General features: G+C 42.6%; 2 protein-coding genes across 7 annotated transcripts in view; one reads left to right on the top strand and one right to left on the bottom strand.

The window, feature by feature from the left end:
• Nucleotides 1-1,320, bottom strand: part of LOC102447345 (phosphatidylinositol 3,4,5-trisphosphate 3-phosphatase TPTE2) — a 79,220-nt gene extending 77,900 nt beyond the window's left edge. Inside the window, exon 1 of one of the 2 annotated variants that reach the window (XM_025185582.3) lies at nucleotides 1,264-1,320. The gene's annotated coding sequence lies outside the window, so the exon portion shown is untranslated. Of the gene's footprint in view, nucleotides 1-1,246 lie in introns of both variants that reach the window. The other variant, XM_025185583.3, reaches the window with a different exon arrangement.
• LOC102448095 (fibrinogen-like protein 1) overlaps nucleotides 1-12,229 on the top strand; it is a 31,242-nt gene extending 19,013 nt beyond the window's left edge. For 3 of the 5 annotated variants that reach the window (XM_006124911.5, XM_089775492.1, XM_006124910.5), the window contains exons 4-9: nucleotides 2,562-2,772; nucleotides 4,378-4,537; nucleotides 6,143-6,240; nucleotides 6,337-6,425; nucleotides 10,505-10,695; nucleotides 11,294-12,229. In XM_006124911.5, the coding sequence (XP_006124973.2) occupies nucleotides 2,562-2,772; nucleotides 4,378-4,537; nucleotides 6,143-6,240; nucleotides 6,337-6,425; nucleotides 10,505-10,695; nucleotides 11,294-11,474 (930 nt within the window). In that variant the 3' untranslated portion in view covers nucleotides 11,475-12,229. Of the gene's footprint in view, nucleotides 1-1,443; nucleotides 1,586-1,659; nucleotides 1,909-2,561; nucleotides 2,773-4,377; nucleotides 4,538-6,142; nucleotides 6,241-6,336; nucleotides 6,426-10,504; nucleotides 10,696-11,293 lie in introns of those variants that run through there. The other 2 variants (XM_025185584.3, XM_089775493.1) reach the window with 2 other exon arrangements.
• Nucleotides 12,230-16,658: the final 4,429 nt, after the last annotated feature.

Genomic DNA, 16,658 nt, shown 5'->3' with positions numbered 1-16,658 from the left:
GCACAGCTACGTGCAGCCCAGGCAGTCTCTGGATAAGTTATGTACCTTCAGACCACCATAAGGAGTGACTGTACTGTGGAAATAACCGAAGAGCTTTCCTTCCAAATGTGGTATAGGGGTCTTAAGCAGTCACAGCCTGCTAAATAAACCACAGAGGGGCTGTCCTACACTAACACTAAATATTTGTCCCCCACTTGCATTACATATTTATTACTGGCACAAACAAACTGTTAGCTGACAAATTAATAACTGCCAATGTCCTTTGTCTTCCTAGACCAGTGGTTTTCAAACTACAGTAGAGTCCGGATTATCCGACCTTCGGTAATCCGACATTCCACTTTACCCAACATAGCCGCTCTGCACTGCTATGCCGCATGCAGCCTCCCCGGCTGAAGAGGCTTCAGAAGTCTCCCGCGGGTCAGAGCCTCCTTCCAGTGCCGCTTTGTCCCCATCCCTGCCTGGCCCCAGCCCCAGCCCCTTCCCTCCCTGCAGTTCCCGGGTGCAAGCCGGGAGAATGGCCCCACTCACTGCCCCGTTGCTCTCCTGGCGCCGCTGATGCCGCTCCTGCCGGAGCCGCTTCATCCCTGGGAGCTGCAGGGAGGGAAGGGGCCAGGACCAGGCAGGGATGGGGATCAAGTGGCACTGGCTACAGTAGAGTCCCTATTTTCCGACATTTTCAGTAATCCGACCACCTGTCAGTCCCATTTAGGTCAGATAATCGGGACTCTACTGTATGGATCAGGACCCCAAAGTGGGCTGCAGACTCATTTTAAGGGGTCACCAGGGTGAGCTTAGACTTGCCTGAGTCCTACTGCCTGGGGTTGAAGTTGATGCCTTCAAGCTTCAGCTCTGGGTGGGGTGGGGTGGGGTGGGGTGGGGGGGCTCAATTACAGGCCTCCTACCACGGGTTCAAGTGCTTGGGCTTCAGCTTTGGCCTCCCTGTCTGGGGCACTGGGGCTCAGGCTTTGGTTTTGCCCCTCCCTCCTGAGGTGGGTAGGTCTTGGGCAGGTTCAGGTTTTGGTCCCCTTCCTGGGATCTTGTAGTAATTTTTTGTTGTCAGAAGGGGGTGACTACAATAAAGATTGAGAACCCCCGTCCTAGACTGTTCACTGTTTGGGTCAGGCACTGAGCCCGGATTCCACCTCACCCTGCTGGGTACAATTGCAATATGAACAATAAGGGGGAAAAGCACCCGAGCGTAGCAGGCCTCTATCTTTGACCTTTGTGTACAGTGTATTTTCCTTACAGAATAGTAAATGTCACCTCACAGAAGGTCCTGGAACAACTTGCTGTCTCTTACTCAAGGCCACGTCAGCAGGGGACGAATATTGCTCTGCATCCAGCCCATAGTCCAAGTTCACACACCTGGAATTCTCTGAAAGGACAGTTGGCCAGCAACTGTCAGTTCTGCCTTCTTGACTGGCCAATGGCTTCTCCGAAGGCAGGAGTGAGAATTTACATAGAAAATGGGAATTGCCAGACTGGATCAGACCCAAGGTCCATCTGTTTTAGGAGCCTGTCTGATGGTGGCCAGTAGCAGATGGTTCAAAGGAAAGTGTACGAATCCTTCAGCAGACAGATGAAGGTTGATCTGCCCCTCTCTCTCCCACACACACACACATATCAAGTCTGATCCTGAACTCCCAATTGTTAGAGATTGGCTTATGCCCTGGAGCATGACGTGTGATGGCCCTTCCAAAGTATTGTTAGTATTGGGACAAGTCTCAGAGGAGTATCCATGTTGGTCTGTATCTGTAAAAACTATGAGTGACAAACTACATCAATGTATGGTTCAGATGAAATCTAAAGGCTTGGCATAGCTTGGAAACAAAACTAGACTCACTAAGAATTTTTTGAGTCATTCAAGCCCAGGCTCCAAGCAAACTCCAGGCTATGGAAATACACATAGTAAGAGTGGCTAAGACTCTTTTATATATACCAGCTTCTGATTTGCTTCTCTTTGATTTTTTTTTCTTGGTGACTTTGGACCAGATTCTGCTTTTGGTGATGTCATTGTAAATGTGGAATAACTGTACTGATTCTGTGGAACTAGTGATTTCAGTGCAGTTACTCCAGATTTACACCAGCATAACTATGAGCAGATTCTGTCCCTTTATCTTTCACTTTTACAGTAAAAGGTCTGAAAAGTCTACAACCTTTAGGACCTCTGGAGCTGCAATGAAAGATACCGATTTTGTCCAATCTGTACCTTATTCTGCAAATAAGTCCACTGATTTCATTAAAAAAGCAGCAAAGTTGGGTACTGGTTGATTAGTGGAATGATGGATCTGTTTGTTAATGCTGCACTGCTGGGATCTCACTGCCAAAACCAGAAAAAAAAACCTCTTCTCCATTGGGCTGAATCAATCAGCCTTGTAGACTGTGCTGTAATGATTTTTGACAGACACAAAATAGCAGCCCTCTCTACCCTGTCAGAGGTCTTAAATTTGAATCCCCTTGCTTCCTCTAGAAAGATGTATGCCTTTGGATCATTGAGAGCTGCAGACTTTCCCTCTGTTGTTATCACTTTAATTACATCATGCCTCTTTTTTTCCCTGTAGAATAAGGACATCTGCTTGTTAGATAACAACAAATTACAGCAAAGGTTAAAACTGCTCCAGGACTTGCTTCAGTTATATGAATTACAACTGAAGGACATCTTGGGGAACAACTATCATGGAACAAAGAGCAAGGTCTTCTCAGCCTCAAGAAGCATGCAGCCTGAGATACTATTACCCACAACTAGTGGAAACTTGATAGTCTATGATCAAGGTAGGAGGTTGCAGTTGAATATAATACACACTGTGAGTTCAGGATATCAAAATATGTATTTCTTGCTGTACCATTCCATTTATAAACAGAGACTCATATTTATATCTTAGCCATCTCCCTTAACAAAACCAGCACAGGAAGTTTATATCTTTAAAAATGCTTAATTTAGAATATGTATTATGTGTATGCATAGGAGGGTTATGGGTAGATCCATGGCCCAAGGCCACTGACCTGGTGTGTAAGGTAGGGCAAATCATTTGTTTCCTTGCAGCTCTCTTTCTCTACCTACATGCCACTTGTCTTGTCCACTTAGCGTTTTGGTCAGAGACTGTCTTTCACTATGTTTTTGTACAGCACTTAGCACAATAGTCCATGGACCTTGTTTCTGTTATGCATCAGATTAGTACTGCAAAAGCATGCTAATACTTTGCAGTTGTCATAACAGCAAATGTGGGCTATTTTTCACTAGGCTAAAATTTTCAAAACTAGGAGGCCTTAAGCTAAAGTCTTAAATCCTGATTTTTGTGCTTAAATAAATGGCCTGATTTCAGTGACTTTGATGAGAGCTGATTGGTGCTTTTTTAAAAAAAGCTCGCTTGGATTCCTAAATCCTGATTTAGGTTCTTAACTTTGGACCCCTCTTTTTGAACACATTGTCCCTGATTCTGGCCTACCGTGCCCCTAGATGGAAATTATATGGACTGGAAACTTTATCAAGCTTCCCTCTAAGTTTCTCTGGAATTCCTTTGGGAAGGGCCCAGCTAGCCCAAGCACACCCTGAGGAAGGACATTTGGCTCCCAGCACCAGCAGATCCACTGTCCTTCAGTCTGTGTCTTCATACCCTGCCTCCAAAAGAGTGTTTCATAGCACTGAACAGGGGAAAAATAATGCTGCCTTAGATTGAGATGACAGTGGTAAAACCTTCTGAGTCCTTTCTACACTATAGCTTCTACTGCTATTATCATTGGTAGACTGCAACAGATGGATCCTAAGTTTGCTAATCTAGATGTAGCCTGGCTGGCCAAAGTATGATACAAACTATTTTTGCTAGAACTATATTTAAATATTGCTCTACAAATTCAACCCCCATGCAGAAGAGCCAGAAATCATTGACCTAGGACTAACTTCTATTGAAGTTTTCTCTTGACAGTAGTCACCTAGGCTATGTCTACACTGGCGCGATCTTGTGCCAGAGCTATGCAAATGAGGCTAAGCATGGAATATTGCTGAGCCTCATTTGCATATCTAATGAGACGCCATTTTGCAGAAGAGGCTCTTGCACGAGAAGGAGCTGTCTACACTGCCTCTTCTTGCACAAGAAAAACCCTCTTGTGCAATGCCATTATTCCTGAAAATAATCAGCGTAACAGCATTGCGCAAGAGGGTTTTTCTTGCACAAGAAGGGGCAGTGTAGACAGCTCCTTCTCGCGCAAGAGCCTCTTCTGCAAAATGGCGGCTCATTAGATCTGCAAATGAGGCTCAGCGATATTCCACGCTTAGCCTCATTTGCATATCTCTGGTGCAAGATCGCGCCAGTGTAGATATAGCCCTAGTTGCTCTTCCACAACCACTGTTTTATAAAACACTACTCTTCTTCTGCTTAGATTGCTCTGCAGTGTTTAACAGCAGAAAAACTGAAAATGGATACTACAGGATCAGGCCCAGAGCAGACCGAGAACCTTTCTTGGTATACTGTGACATGTCTGATGGAGGGGGATGGACTGTAATACAGCGACGCAGTAATGGCAAAGAGAATTTCAATAGGTATGTAGTTAATATTTCACTGGTACTTTAATTTATTCCCTTAAGGATTGTTGTTATTTTTAAATTCTGTCCAACCCCTGATGGCACCTTCTTGTTAAAAACTGCTATTTTAGGCCACAATCCTGCCAATGTGCAATCGTGTATAATCATCAATAGAGAAGAGAGAACAATGAGATTTTCTGCTTGGCGCTAAACCAAAAAATCTGAAAAAAAATCTAGTTTGATTCAAACAAAATTTTTTTTGAATTTTTCATCCAACTGAAGAACACAAAAATATCACTTTGAATTGGCTGAAACACTTCAAGTCAACTCAGAATTGTTGTATTCATTTTTCAGTTTGAGTCGATCAAAACATTGGGGTTGTCTCCAAATGAATTTTTTCCATTTTTTTATTCAGTTGTTTTGAACCAAATCTATTTCTTGAATTCAGTGTAAATTCAAATTAATAGTTTCAGGGTCCCAAAATTGCCCTTTTCAATGGGAAAACAATTAGTTGAAAAAAATTCGCTCAGTTCTAGTCCTTAGTGATTAAAACTATTTGTATTATTTGTAAGGGCTGGCAGGATCGAGCCATTTTTAATCATTTCTTTTAGTCATGAGTTAGAATGATCTTGTGACATTTTTTCATTAGATGGTCCTTATCTGTTTAAGTCTTTTTGGTTTAGTGACATTTCATTATCTGGTAATGATTTTGATTCTGCCACTACCTGCTATCAACCTTTAAATGTTATATCTTCTCTCATATCCTGAAAACTGTTAAAGTACCATGTAGTATTTACCCATCTTCCCCAATATTAATGAAGATCATAAATAAGATTGGTCCAGATTATCTTGGCTGAAAGCCATAGGAAGGTGGCTTTTACATGGACATTTCTATACAAAGATCTCCTCCTGCCATTGTCAACCTGACAATCTGGTCTGTTAACTAGTGTTTGGACCAGTCTTATTTAGCATCCTCATTGGTGGTATGGAAGAAGTAGTAAACAGCAGAGCTGGAGAAACAATTGATTTTACGGTTCAGTGGCTGACCCAAAATATCTGAAAACATTTTCATTCTGTCAATTTCTTGTGTGTAATCAACAAAATGGAAAAGCAATTTGAGGGGGTGGAAAAGGTGAATGAGTGGTTAGTTTGCCCTAAGCCAAAATATTTTGCTTAGGTTTTGTGTTTTATTACCCATTTCCTTTTTTAAGTTGCATCTAGTTATATTTCTAATTAAATATTATTTCAAAATGAAAAGGCAGAATATTTCATATTGTTAATGTAGACATCTACCGCATTCCATTTATCCACTAACTCTTGACCTGATTCTGCAAGCACTGCACCTGGCAGTTTGAGTTGGGTTGAACCCATTGTGAGCGAGTGAGACAGAATAATATGTAAAGCACTCAAAGTTGTTTTGTATTATTTGTAATGTGGTGCTATAAATCCATCTTGTCTCTCATGCTTTGAACGGGATATGTAAGAAAAGTGTTTCTTTGAAGCCAAAGATTCACTTGTCAGAAGATTTCACAATAATAGCGTGATTGAGATTGTCAGATACAAACTCCCCAATTTCAGCATTCAGCATACAGGGCTGAAATGGATAATTGTATCTTGCTTCAGGAAATGGGCGGATTACAAACAAGGATTTGGACAGTTCCAGGGCAAGAATGATGAATACTGGCTAGGCAATGAGCATATCTATAACCTGCTGGTTAGAGGTAAGGGTATTATTCCAGCGTTACAACTTCTTACTAGTTGCATTACGTGGTTCACTATGGAATACTAATCTAACAAGATACTGCATTATAATCTAGAAGAAAACACATTAAAAATTGACCTGATGGACTGGCATGGAGAAAGGCGATATGCAATCTACGAAAACTTCCAGATCAAGAATGAGCAGGTAAGACATGAAGTCAATAGAAAATGTTATTGCAAGGACAAGCTTCTGTTTGACTATTAGTACTTCTCTTTCATTCCTGCTGAGATCATAATCATTAGAGTTACAGTTAGAGTTCTGCAAAACTCTTCCATTTTGATTCACAGCTAAAGATGGGTGCCAAGCCACAAAGTTCCTAAATGTGAATTTTAGAAAAGTTCTTAGATTCAGTTCTTGCACTTAGATTCAGTATTTTGGTTTGGCCCATTATAGAGAGAGGGGACAACAGAGAATCATAGAATACCAGAAATGGAAGAGATTTCAAGCTTAATAGCAGATCTGAATCTGAAATTCTCCAAAGCTAAGCAGTATTCAGATATTAGGGTTGAGTCATCTCAACTCTGAAGCTCTCTGTAAAGTTAATTTCATATAGGTTTATATCCTGGGAGTTTTCTTTGAGCTTCAGATTTGAATGATTGCAGAAACTCAAAGCAAGTGCCAGGTTTTGTCTAGTTTGGGGTCAGAATATGATAACATATTTCACATGGTTCACACCTGAAAACCTGAAATAGGCCAAAGTTCAGCAGCTGTGCAGGGAGAGGCGGGGCACTGCATGTAAGTGAAGAGGTTAATTGGTGAGCTCAGGCTCATTGGTTAACTATTTACACTATCACATCTCTACTCCAAATTTGCTTAATTTTTATTAGAGTTTATATAGGTTTGCTTGAAAGTTAACCAAAGTTCACCAGATGTTTTGCCAATCTCACTAGATCTCTGGAGAACCTGTCCACATTTCAATTTTTATGAAAGTTTCATACAACTCCATTTCTGTCAGGTGGTGTCATTTTTCTTGGATAAAAGCAAATGTTATATGAAAAAAAAACTATAGTTTTTACACATCTACTATCTGTCTCATTATGGATCCACTGCACTCATCACTGTCGTATCTGAGCACATTCCCATGGTGCATTAAGCCACATGACCACTCATATGTCATGGGTTGTTGTTTTCTTTCATCCTCTCCCCACGTGCAGTGGAGTGGTTTGGTGGGATGTGAGTGTTGGGTATTTTGGGATTCTATATTTTGTTTTTCATAAATATACCTAGTTTTGTGTGTTTGTCAGAGAAGGCAAGATCAAAGAGATGTGCCTGGCAGTTGAAATGAAAAGTGGTGAGGTTTGTGATGCTCCATACTTCCTGAGGGAGATATTCCACAGTCTTGGACTTGCTTGTGGAGAAGGCTCCATCTCCCGTGCAAACAAGTGTACTCTTATTATGGAGACTTCTGTTGTGCCAGACTACAGACTGAATTTACCACTTGTGGGTGTGTATCTTCAATCAGTGAAGATTACATGATGGCTCAGAACTCGTCAGAATGCTTCATTCTTCCTACCAGCATTGTCTCTGTCTTGCATGGGTTCAGCTTCACCCAGCTGTTTTTCATCCAAGATCTGATCTCATCCAAGCACTGGAGCATCTTGGTGGTATGGTCATATGTGGTGAAAGACAAGTAGAGCTGTGTGTCGTGTGCATATTGTTGACACATGAGTCCATGTCGTGTGAGGTTCAGTACAATGTTGAGCACTTTATTAGCATAACAGAAATAAGTGCAGTTTTCCCATCACTACTCTTTGATGTGTCCTCTCACTCAGCCTGGCCACTCTGCTCCCCCAAACTGCTGAAAAGCAGGCTGGGGCTGGGATGCTCTGCTTCCCGCCCCTATGGTGAAGTGGAGCAACCTGTCTGGGAGATGGCAGTGGAGTGGAGTGGAGCGGAGCAGGTTGGTGGGTCACTTTGCTTCCCACAGCTCCCACCACTGTAAAAAGTGTGGGGGGAGAGGGACTCCTGCTGCCACTCCATGCCAGGCTCTTTCCAGATAATCCCCTGGGTCACGTCTCTTGGGGGAAGGGGACTATCAGGAATGGATTAAATGGGGACAAGAGGAGGCTCAGGAGGGGCGGGAAGAGGTGGAGAGGGATGGAGCAGAGTCGGGGCCTGGGGGAAGGAGTGGAGTGGAGGTGGGGCAGAGCAAAGGTAAGGGGTTGTCCTAGGGATCACGCTGGTCCTCTCAATAAGGACTCGACCCTGTTAGCACATTACTCTGGACCCCTGCCACCAGTCTCAGGCAAGTCAGAAGAATCTCATGTGCAGAATCTGCACAGCTATCCAGAATTATGGGACTGGATATCTGTCTTCTATCCACTGACAGCAGGAAATTATCCATCAGTGCCATGACAATGGTTTGGGTTCCAAGTCCTGGCCTGAACCCAGATTTTGCTGGGTATAGAATGTTAGTTTCCATTAGATGAGCTTGTAGTTGGCCATTTGCTTGTTTTAGAAAATAAGAATGGCCATACCGGACAGACCAGTGGTCCATGCATCCTGTCTTGTGACTGAGCCAATGGCAGATGTTTCAAAGGGAACAAATGGAACAGTCAATCATTGAGTGTATTAATCCTAATCATGTAGTGCAAGTTTCTGTCAGTCAGAGGTTTAGGGACACTCAGCATGGGGCTGCATCTCTGACCATCTTGGCAAGGAGACCTGTCCTTCATTAACTTATCTAATTTTTTGAAGCCTCCTCTGTAACCTTGCTAAGGACTGAGAGTTTTGATGCCAAGTATTATCTAGGACTGAATTATCTGGGGTGAGTTTCTTCAATGTTGGTTAGACTCTGTGCGTATTTGAAGGAGAAGATTCCCTAAATGAGACATTGACTATTTTGTTCAGGAATGCCACCAGTTGTTCATGATTTTCTTTTACAATCCAGAAGGGGCATGGGTCAGATCCATAAGTCTTGGATCAAGACTCCTTTGTCCAGAACTTCTTCATGAACGAATGAACTGAACTTTGGAAATGCAGGAGATCTGTGGGGTGGTGGGTATAAATAGATCTGTAGGGTTTAAAAAGCTTTCCTGAGTTTGCATGATCTTTTCAGAGAAGTAGGATGATAGTTTTTTGCCATGCTTGGTGTTCTGTTTTGATGCAGCCTATAGGCACTCAGGACTGACAAAGAGGTTTATCACCCTGGATAACTCCTTGGGCAAGATTGGCAGACACAATGGAGATTGATGGGAAGATTCTTTTAAATTGTTCTTCTTAGCATATGCTCAACATTTCTCCGGTGGCACATGATCAGGATTCATTACCAAATTTGGTCCTGTGGTCCAGATACTGATGGGGAGTACAACATGTATTAGCATAGGCTTTAAGAAATTTGTTGTTTCATAATGTCTGAATCAGCCTTTGTTTACCATCACTGGCACTTGAGTTTCTGCTCCTCTTCAACCATTGCAAGGAATCAGAAAACCAAGATCTATGTGGGCAATAGGGAGGAAGAGGTGGAATGGGCACAAGCACATCAGTGACCAGTAATTCACCAGAGCCTAGACTCCTCATATTGTGTGTGGGGTGCTATTAGCCCTTGGCAACCTCTGCATTTTGTTGAAGTCCATGAGTTTTTATAGTCAGATCAGGCTCATTGGTCTTTCTTGTCTAGAACCTTGGAAGGTTCTCTGGCCACTAGCCTAATGAGGTGATGGGTTATCCAAAACTGTGGCTGGGTTGTGATGTCCCTTGTCTCGATGCCTGGGCTACAAATCAGAGTGTGACCAGCTGTGAGGCTGGTCTAGAGATGATCTGTGAGGGTGTTGACAGAGAGGTCTAGTCTAGACACACCCTGAAAGTCCTAAGGAAGCAAGACAAGAGATGAACTTTTGTTGGACTTTTGCTTCTACGACCTTTTTCAGTGTGTATGTTGAAATCTTCCAAGATGACAAATCTGGGGTATTTCACCACCACTGCCCCTGGAGCCACTCTTCTAATTCCTCAGTATTCCTGGCAGATTCAGCCACTTTGTATGATGTAGATGTTGAGGAGAATAATACTTGTAGTCTTCTATACTTGGTAGTATATTTGGTAGATTAAGTGGGGTTTTGGCCCAAAGACTAATATCAAAAGGCATCAAGATCTTCTTTGACTTCAGTGGAGTTATACCAAGGATTAATTTGGCCCATGGTGTATTTCAGAAAGTAATTGTGAGCTTTCAAAAATAAATAAAAGGTTGTTGATAACAGAGAAACGTTAACATTTCCCTTTTGCAGGACTATTACAGGTTGTGGATTGGCACCTATTCTGGTAATGCTGGTGATGCTCTGTCTGGCGGGAGTAACTTTGAAGAGCAGTGGTCAGCATCACTCAGTGGGATGCCATTCTCCACAGCAGACAAGGATCATGATAGATTCTTAGCAGGCAACTGTGCACAAGAGAACAAGTGTGGTTGGTGGTTTAACAGGTATGGGAAGAAGTTGACTGTATCCAGTAGTGTTACACATGGCACTGAGGCAGGGGATATAGCAATAGTCTGTGTTTTTCATTACAATTCAAATCAGAAAAGTTTAAATAGCTTTTACGATGACTTCCAGAATCAAAGCATAAGAGAAGTGGCCTGTGCACCAAGGGCATGAAAAAAACAGTTCTAGCCACAAAGAAGCTCATCTGGCAGTTAGAGTGCATGTTAAAGGCATTTTTTCTAGTTTGGAGTGATTAATTTTGAGCTTTCTATAACATAAATGGCCATAATTATATATTCTTTTATGTTATATTGCATTGGTGGGTATTACCAGTATGTTAGCAATTACTGGATCTGGTCCCACAGACCGTCTGTGCATGGAACACACACTGAAGTCAGTACTTCTACATGTGGATAGTTGGCAAAACTAAACCCTTTGTTTTATATTAAGTCCTTGTAAGTCAGGTCCTCATCAGGTGTAAACTGGCATAGACCCATTGAGTTCAAATGTATATCAGTAAAAATTGTGATTTGTGGTAATGATGCAATGTCTTCTCATGCTAAACTCTTTACCCACCCCTTCCCTTTTTGTTCCTACAAGATGCCATGCAGCTAATCTCAATGGACAATATTACAAAATGGGAAACTACACAGGACGCCATGATGATGGAGTGGTTTGGTCAACCTGGCATGGATTGTGGTACTCCCTGAAATACACAGCCATGAAAATTAGGTTTCCATCCTTTGTCGATGTAGGAAGTGGAAATGGTGAAAGCAGGTAGGACAGCTAGAATCCGCATTGTTGGAGTGGATCAAAAGGGTTTTAGAAATCAAGGGACAGACCTTCAGATGATGTAAATCAGCACAGCTGCACTGTAGTTATTGGGGCTTGATCATTTTATACCAGTTGACGATACATCCCCAGAGTACAATAATATGCCGATAGTATGGTCTAATGGAGGATGGTAAGTGTCTCTCATTCTTGTTAAAACCAATGGAAACACCACAAGTTTGTTTTCAAAAGATCTTTAATGGAGATGAAAGTACTTAGCACTTCACAGTAAGCTCTCTGCACCTTGTAGAATCAGATACTTACTCCTCTTAGCCATTTGTATCTTAGAACAGCCATATTCTTCTCACCTTGATTTCAGAGGTCAGTGAATGCGGTAAGTGGTATAAGAACACAGAAACAAAAGAATAAGGATTTGGCCCTAAAGTTATCAGCTAGATCTAGGTCCAACATTTAGATTTTGCTTTGAAGTGGACTTTGCAATGCCCAGTATGAATGCAAATATTCTGGGGATTTTTTTATTTCAGTTATAGTTTGTTTATTTATATGTTCTTGTCAATGTTCTGTACCAGACTATGTTGTGCTAGTGAATGAGATTTAGAAAGCTTTCTTCTAGTTGATAGTTCACATTCACTTCATCATATTAGCCAAGTGAAATCAGAAAAGTGTATGGCACAAGTGAATGAGAATAGAATAACAGCAAGGAATGTAAAGCTAACTATTGACTCTCTTCCAATAATTTAAGTTGTTAGTAACAAAAGATTTGGGCTAGACACAGATCCTTTAACCTCAATGCTGTAAAATGAACCTACGCTTTGTGTATTACAAAATATGCTCTTTTAAACTAGTTGTTCTTTTCAATTATTTTATTTTTCTTTTAGATAAATGCACACTGCAATTTGTATTATATTCATATACATGTGAATTAAAATCATTTGAATGGAAATATACATTGTTTCTGTTCTTAAACAACACTGAGAGACAGACAAAAATTTGGCTGCAAAGTCAGAAATGGTTTCAAGAGATGATGCTCCAAGGCATTTCATTCACACTTTTATCTCTGGATCTAGTAAAATTTTTAGGGCCTGTAAGACAAGCTAAATTTGATTTATTCAAGCAACATTGGGAAAGCTGTAGATCATGGATGTTCAGTGTCAAATTTTACATGCTCTGCTTCCTGATAGCTCATCTGCCTAAAGACAGAAGAATCAAATCTTGTTCTCCATTACATCTCTTTTTGAGTAGACAACACTTTGGTTACAATGCTGAGTGATATCCATTTAGTGATATCCATTTTTGCTCCCACTGTGCTAGCACACCAGTGAGAAACAGCCACAGGGGCTGAAGCCTAAGAAGAATGCATGGATGTCCTCAGTCCAAGCAGTAGCACGTAACTCATGAGAAATGAAAACACCTGTGTCTTTGGAATAAGAAATGTGCTGGTCATCAGAGAGAGTGGAGTGGAGTCCAACACCAGAACTTCTTATACTACTATTCTGTTCTTCACACCAGTAAAGCCTTGCCAAAAGGCCATAATTAGGTACCTAGAGCATTTTGTTACCTGAAGAGTTACCAGAAGAAATTAGTGCTAACCTGATGGCTCTTACCAACCTGGATTTATCATAGAGTACAACCACATAACAGTGCAGCCCTTGACATAAAATCCAGTAGTAATAAGGAAGCTTCTGTTCATCTATACACATGGGCTACGTCTAGACTGGCCCCTTCTCCGGAAGAGGCATGCAAAGCAGGCAAGTCAGAATAGGGAAATCCGCGGGGGATATTTAAATATCCCCCGCGGGATTTAAATAAACATGGCCGCCGCTTTTTTTCCGGCTTGGGGAAAAGCCGGAAAAGAGCGTCTAGACTGGCGCGATCCTCCGGAATAAAGCCCTTTTCCGGAGGATCTCTTATTCCGGAGGATCTCTTGCAAGTAGGAATAAGAGATCCTCCGGAAAAGGGCTTTATTCCGGAGGATCGCGCCAGTCTAGACGCTCTTTTCCGGCTTTTCCCCAAGCCGGAAAAAAAGCGGCGGCCATGTTTATTTAAATCCCACGGGGGATATTTAAATATCCCCCGCGGATTTCCCTATTCTGACTTGCCTGCTTTGCATGCCTCTTCCGGAGAAGGGGCCAGTCTAGCCGTAGCCATGGAGACTAGTTAAGGTGGAATAATTGCTTCTATCTACTCAGGCTGATGGGGCACTTCTTAAACACTATTGCTTTGGTGACATACTGCAGGACAAAGCTACCACCAGGTGCTTGCACACACCAAGAAGCTGTAAATCAATTTGTGCCAAAAAGCCAGAACTGTTCTGGCCCAAAAAGTCACTAAACACCTAATTGTCACTCTCTGACAGGAGATCATTTAAATAAGGATGAAAAACCATTTATTCAAAGAGTACACGCCAAAAGCTTTGCTTTAGAAAAAGACTTTGTGCAGGAGTGAGGGAGGGATGGTGCATCTAATCACTGAGAGCGGGGCTAGGTGGACCCCACAGGTGTTACTTTGTGGAATGCCCTGCAAAGCCTCATACAAGCCCCAGAATGTGGTTCAGAATATGTCTACACAGCAATACAAAACCAAAACCAAGGAAAGTGCATTTCGGAACCCAGCTCAACTGACTCAGACTTGCAGGGCTCCAGCAGCAGGGCTAAAAATAGCAGTGTAGACTTTCCTGCTCAGGCTGCAACCCAAGCTCTGAGAACCTCCTGCCCTCACTGGGGGTTTCCAAGCCCAGGCTCCAGCCCAACCCTAAACAGCTACACTACTGGTTTTTAGCCCTGCATAGTGAGTCAGTGGACCTAGCCGCTATGACTCACTCCTGGGGGTCTTGTTTTGCAGTGGACCCCTACATTCAAGACAGGTTTGTTTAATACATGTTGAAAAGTCCCACTGGCCAGGTACCTATCTGATCTGAGCTAGAGAGCTGGGCTCAGACACTTCCCAGGGTATGGTATGCAGATTGTTGCTGCCGGGTGTTGGACTGCTGTTCAAAGTGGGTCTCTGTTGTATCACATGCAGCATTTTCTCTGGTGCCACAGGAGCACCTGTTTTGGGAGGCTCAACTAGGTCAGTTGCAGGCCTTCAAATAGCTCTTACAGCACTGCAAATTCTAAAATCCACAGATAGTGCCACTGTCCGGACAATGGGCTTCAGACCCCCTAGTTTTCAGTGATGCACATTTGGTAAATACCTGAAGCAGTAAACACACTAGATGCCTGATCTCAAGGCCATTGAAGTCCGGGGGAAGTCCTGGCCCTGAATATTGGGTAAGTTTGAAAACACTTTACACACTGTAGTTAGTCTAGGGTGGCCATGCATAGTGGCTAGTTAATATAGAAACTGATCTTAACACTTTGTTACACGGATTATCTCACCATAGCCCATTCCTAAAATGGGCTGAGCAGTCACACAGCCTGCTGGAACAGGCCCTGAGCAAACAGTGACTCACCTCATGTAAGTCAGGCCTGCCCTCGCTGTAGCTAGGCTGATGTAACACAGCCAAATGATGATATTTGCGAAAGCAGGGAAGTTTAACTACCTATAACTAAAACCTGAACAACTCACTCACTATACTATAGCAATGAACCACAGCAGACTGCGTGTTGCAGGTTAGCAGCTGTGTGCCATAATAGGTGCATCCAGCTGGTGCTTTTGACAATCTGCTGCTCTACTAATGCATACCTTGGTGTGCCTTATTGCGCTGTCATTTTAAATTGTTTTCTTTAAAAAAAAACCACACAATTCTGTAAAATATTCAGTTGCCTTGTGCTTTGAAAATTAGTTAAAGGATCAGCCAAACTAGGTGGGTGAAGGTTATAGACATCATTTTCCCTCCTAATTGGAATATACTTATTGTGAATTGATTTTTCTCATTTTTTCTCTCTCTCTTTCTCTAGCCTTTTCTCAGGAAGACTCTTTTTGAGCTCTTTACACCCTTGTCCCCCTTCCTTCTCCTCTCCCCCCTCTGCTGCACATTAGCCTGGTTGATTTTTCAGCAGCAGTTTGTTGCTTTACAATCCCTTTATAACTAGTATTCAAAAGGTGGTCCTGATCCTGCAATGGACAGCACATGGACATTCTTCGAGTGGTCCTCGTGGATGCTCCACTCATGGTGTCGGGCTTGTCCCAGAGCCGCTCGGAAGCTTTACATAGCTGTATTCAGCCGGGTCGCGCGTGCGCGGTGTGCAGCATGCACCGTTCACGCTCTTTGATCTTTGCAAGCACCCGGTTTACTTGTCAGTTCCTCTCATCCATCCCTGGCCTCAGATGGAGCTTCAATCTCTCTCATCATCCCTTCAGTTTTTCAGTCCCCTCAAGGGGTCTGTAGTTAATTACTTGTAAGTAGTTATCCCTTTGTTCATTCTTCTTGTCTTATCTAAAAAAAAAAAGTGTACCCTATGCAGTGAGCCCATGTCAGCTTCGGATGGGCACTCACGTATATACACTGTTTCCTCAGTGACCTCAGCAGTACTTTCAGTCATTGACAAACCTGAACTCCAGGAACGTAACGCGAGTACTGCTACAAAGTCACCATGAGTGGAGCACCTACGGTGACCCATCTCGAAGAACCATCGTTACTGCACGAAGGTAACTTCTTCATCCCATGCATCTGGGAAGGTGTAGAGAATCTACCTGTGCATTATAAATTGCAGTTTCTGAGCCTATATTTGGAATATTGAGCACTTCCAAATTTACTTTTCACTAGAAGGTGGATTACAATTGACTAAGGGACAAGCTGCTGAAAGGCAAGCCTGGCACTCAGAGGCCTAGGTAGTTTAAAACTGTGAGATCTTTCTCCCCCACCTTGAGTTTTCCTGTTCCCCTCCCCCTGCCTTCTCAGGCTGGTTTTATTTTCTTTGTTTCCTTCCATCCGTTTTCTCTGAAGGGTCTGTTATTCCAACAGAAGGCTAAAGAACCTGAGTCAAAATGGTCTGCCTGCCACTCTTTGCATCTCCAGCATGTGCACTGATTTCTCTAAAAGCATTGTGCAGCAGTGTCCAATCCTGTTTAACACCTTATGCTGAAATAAGCGCGCCTATAAAGAAGGTTCTCCAGGAATCAACAGACATTGACAAGTTCCTTTCCTTTTTTGTTTTCTTTGCAAAGCATGTCTTAAGCAAAAATAAAAAGGCAACATTTAATAAAGGCAAAGAACTTTACAATCAGGGGG

Source organism: Pelodiscus sinensis, chromosome 1, assembly GCF_052426305.1.
Source record: "Pelodiscus sinensis isolate ZL-2025 chromosome 1, ASM5242630v1, whole genome shotgun sequence".
In the NCBI taxonomy this organism is placed as follows: domain Eukaryota; kingdom Metazoa; phylum Chordata; order Testudines; family Trionychidae; genus Pelodiscus; species Pelodiscus sinensis.
Note: the sequence above shows the minus strand (reverse complement) of the source record. Positions and strands in the feature narration are given on the sequence as shown.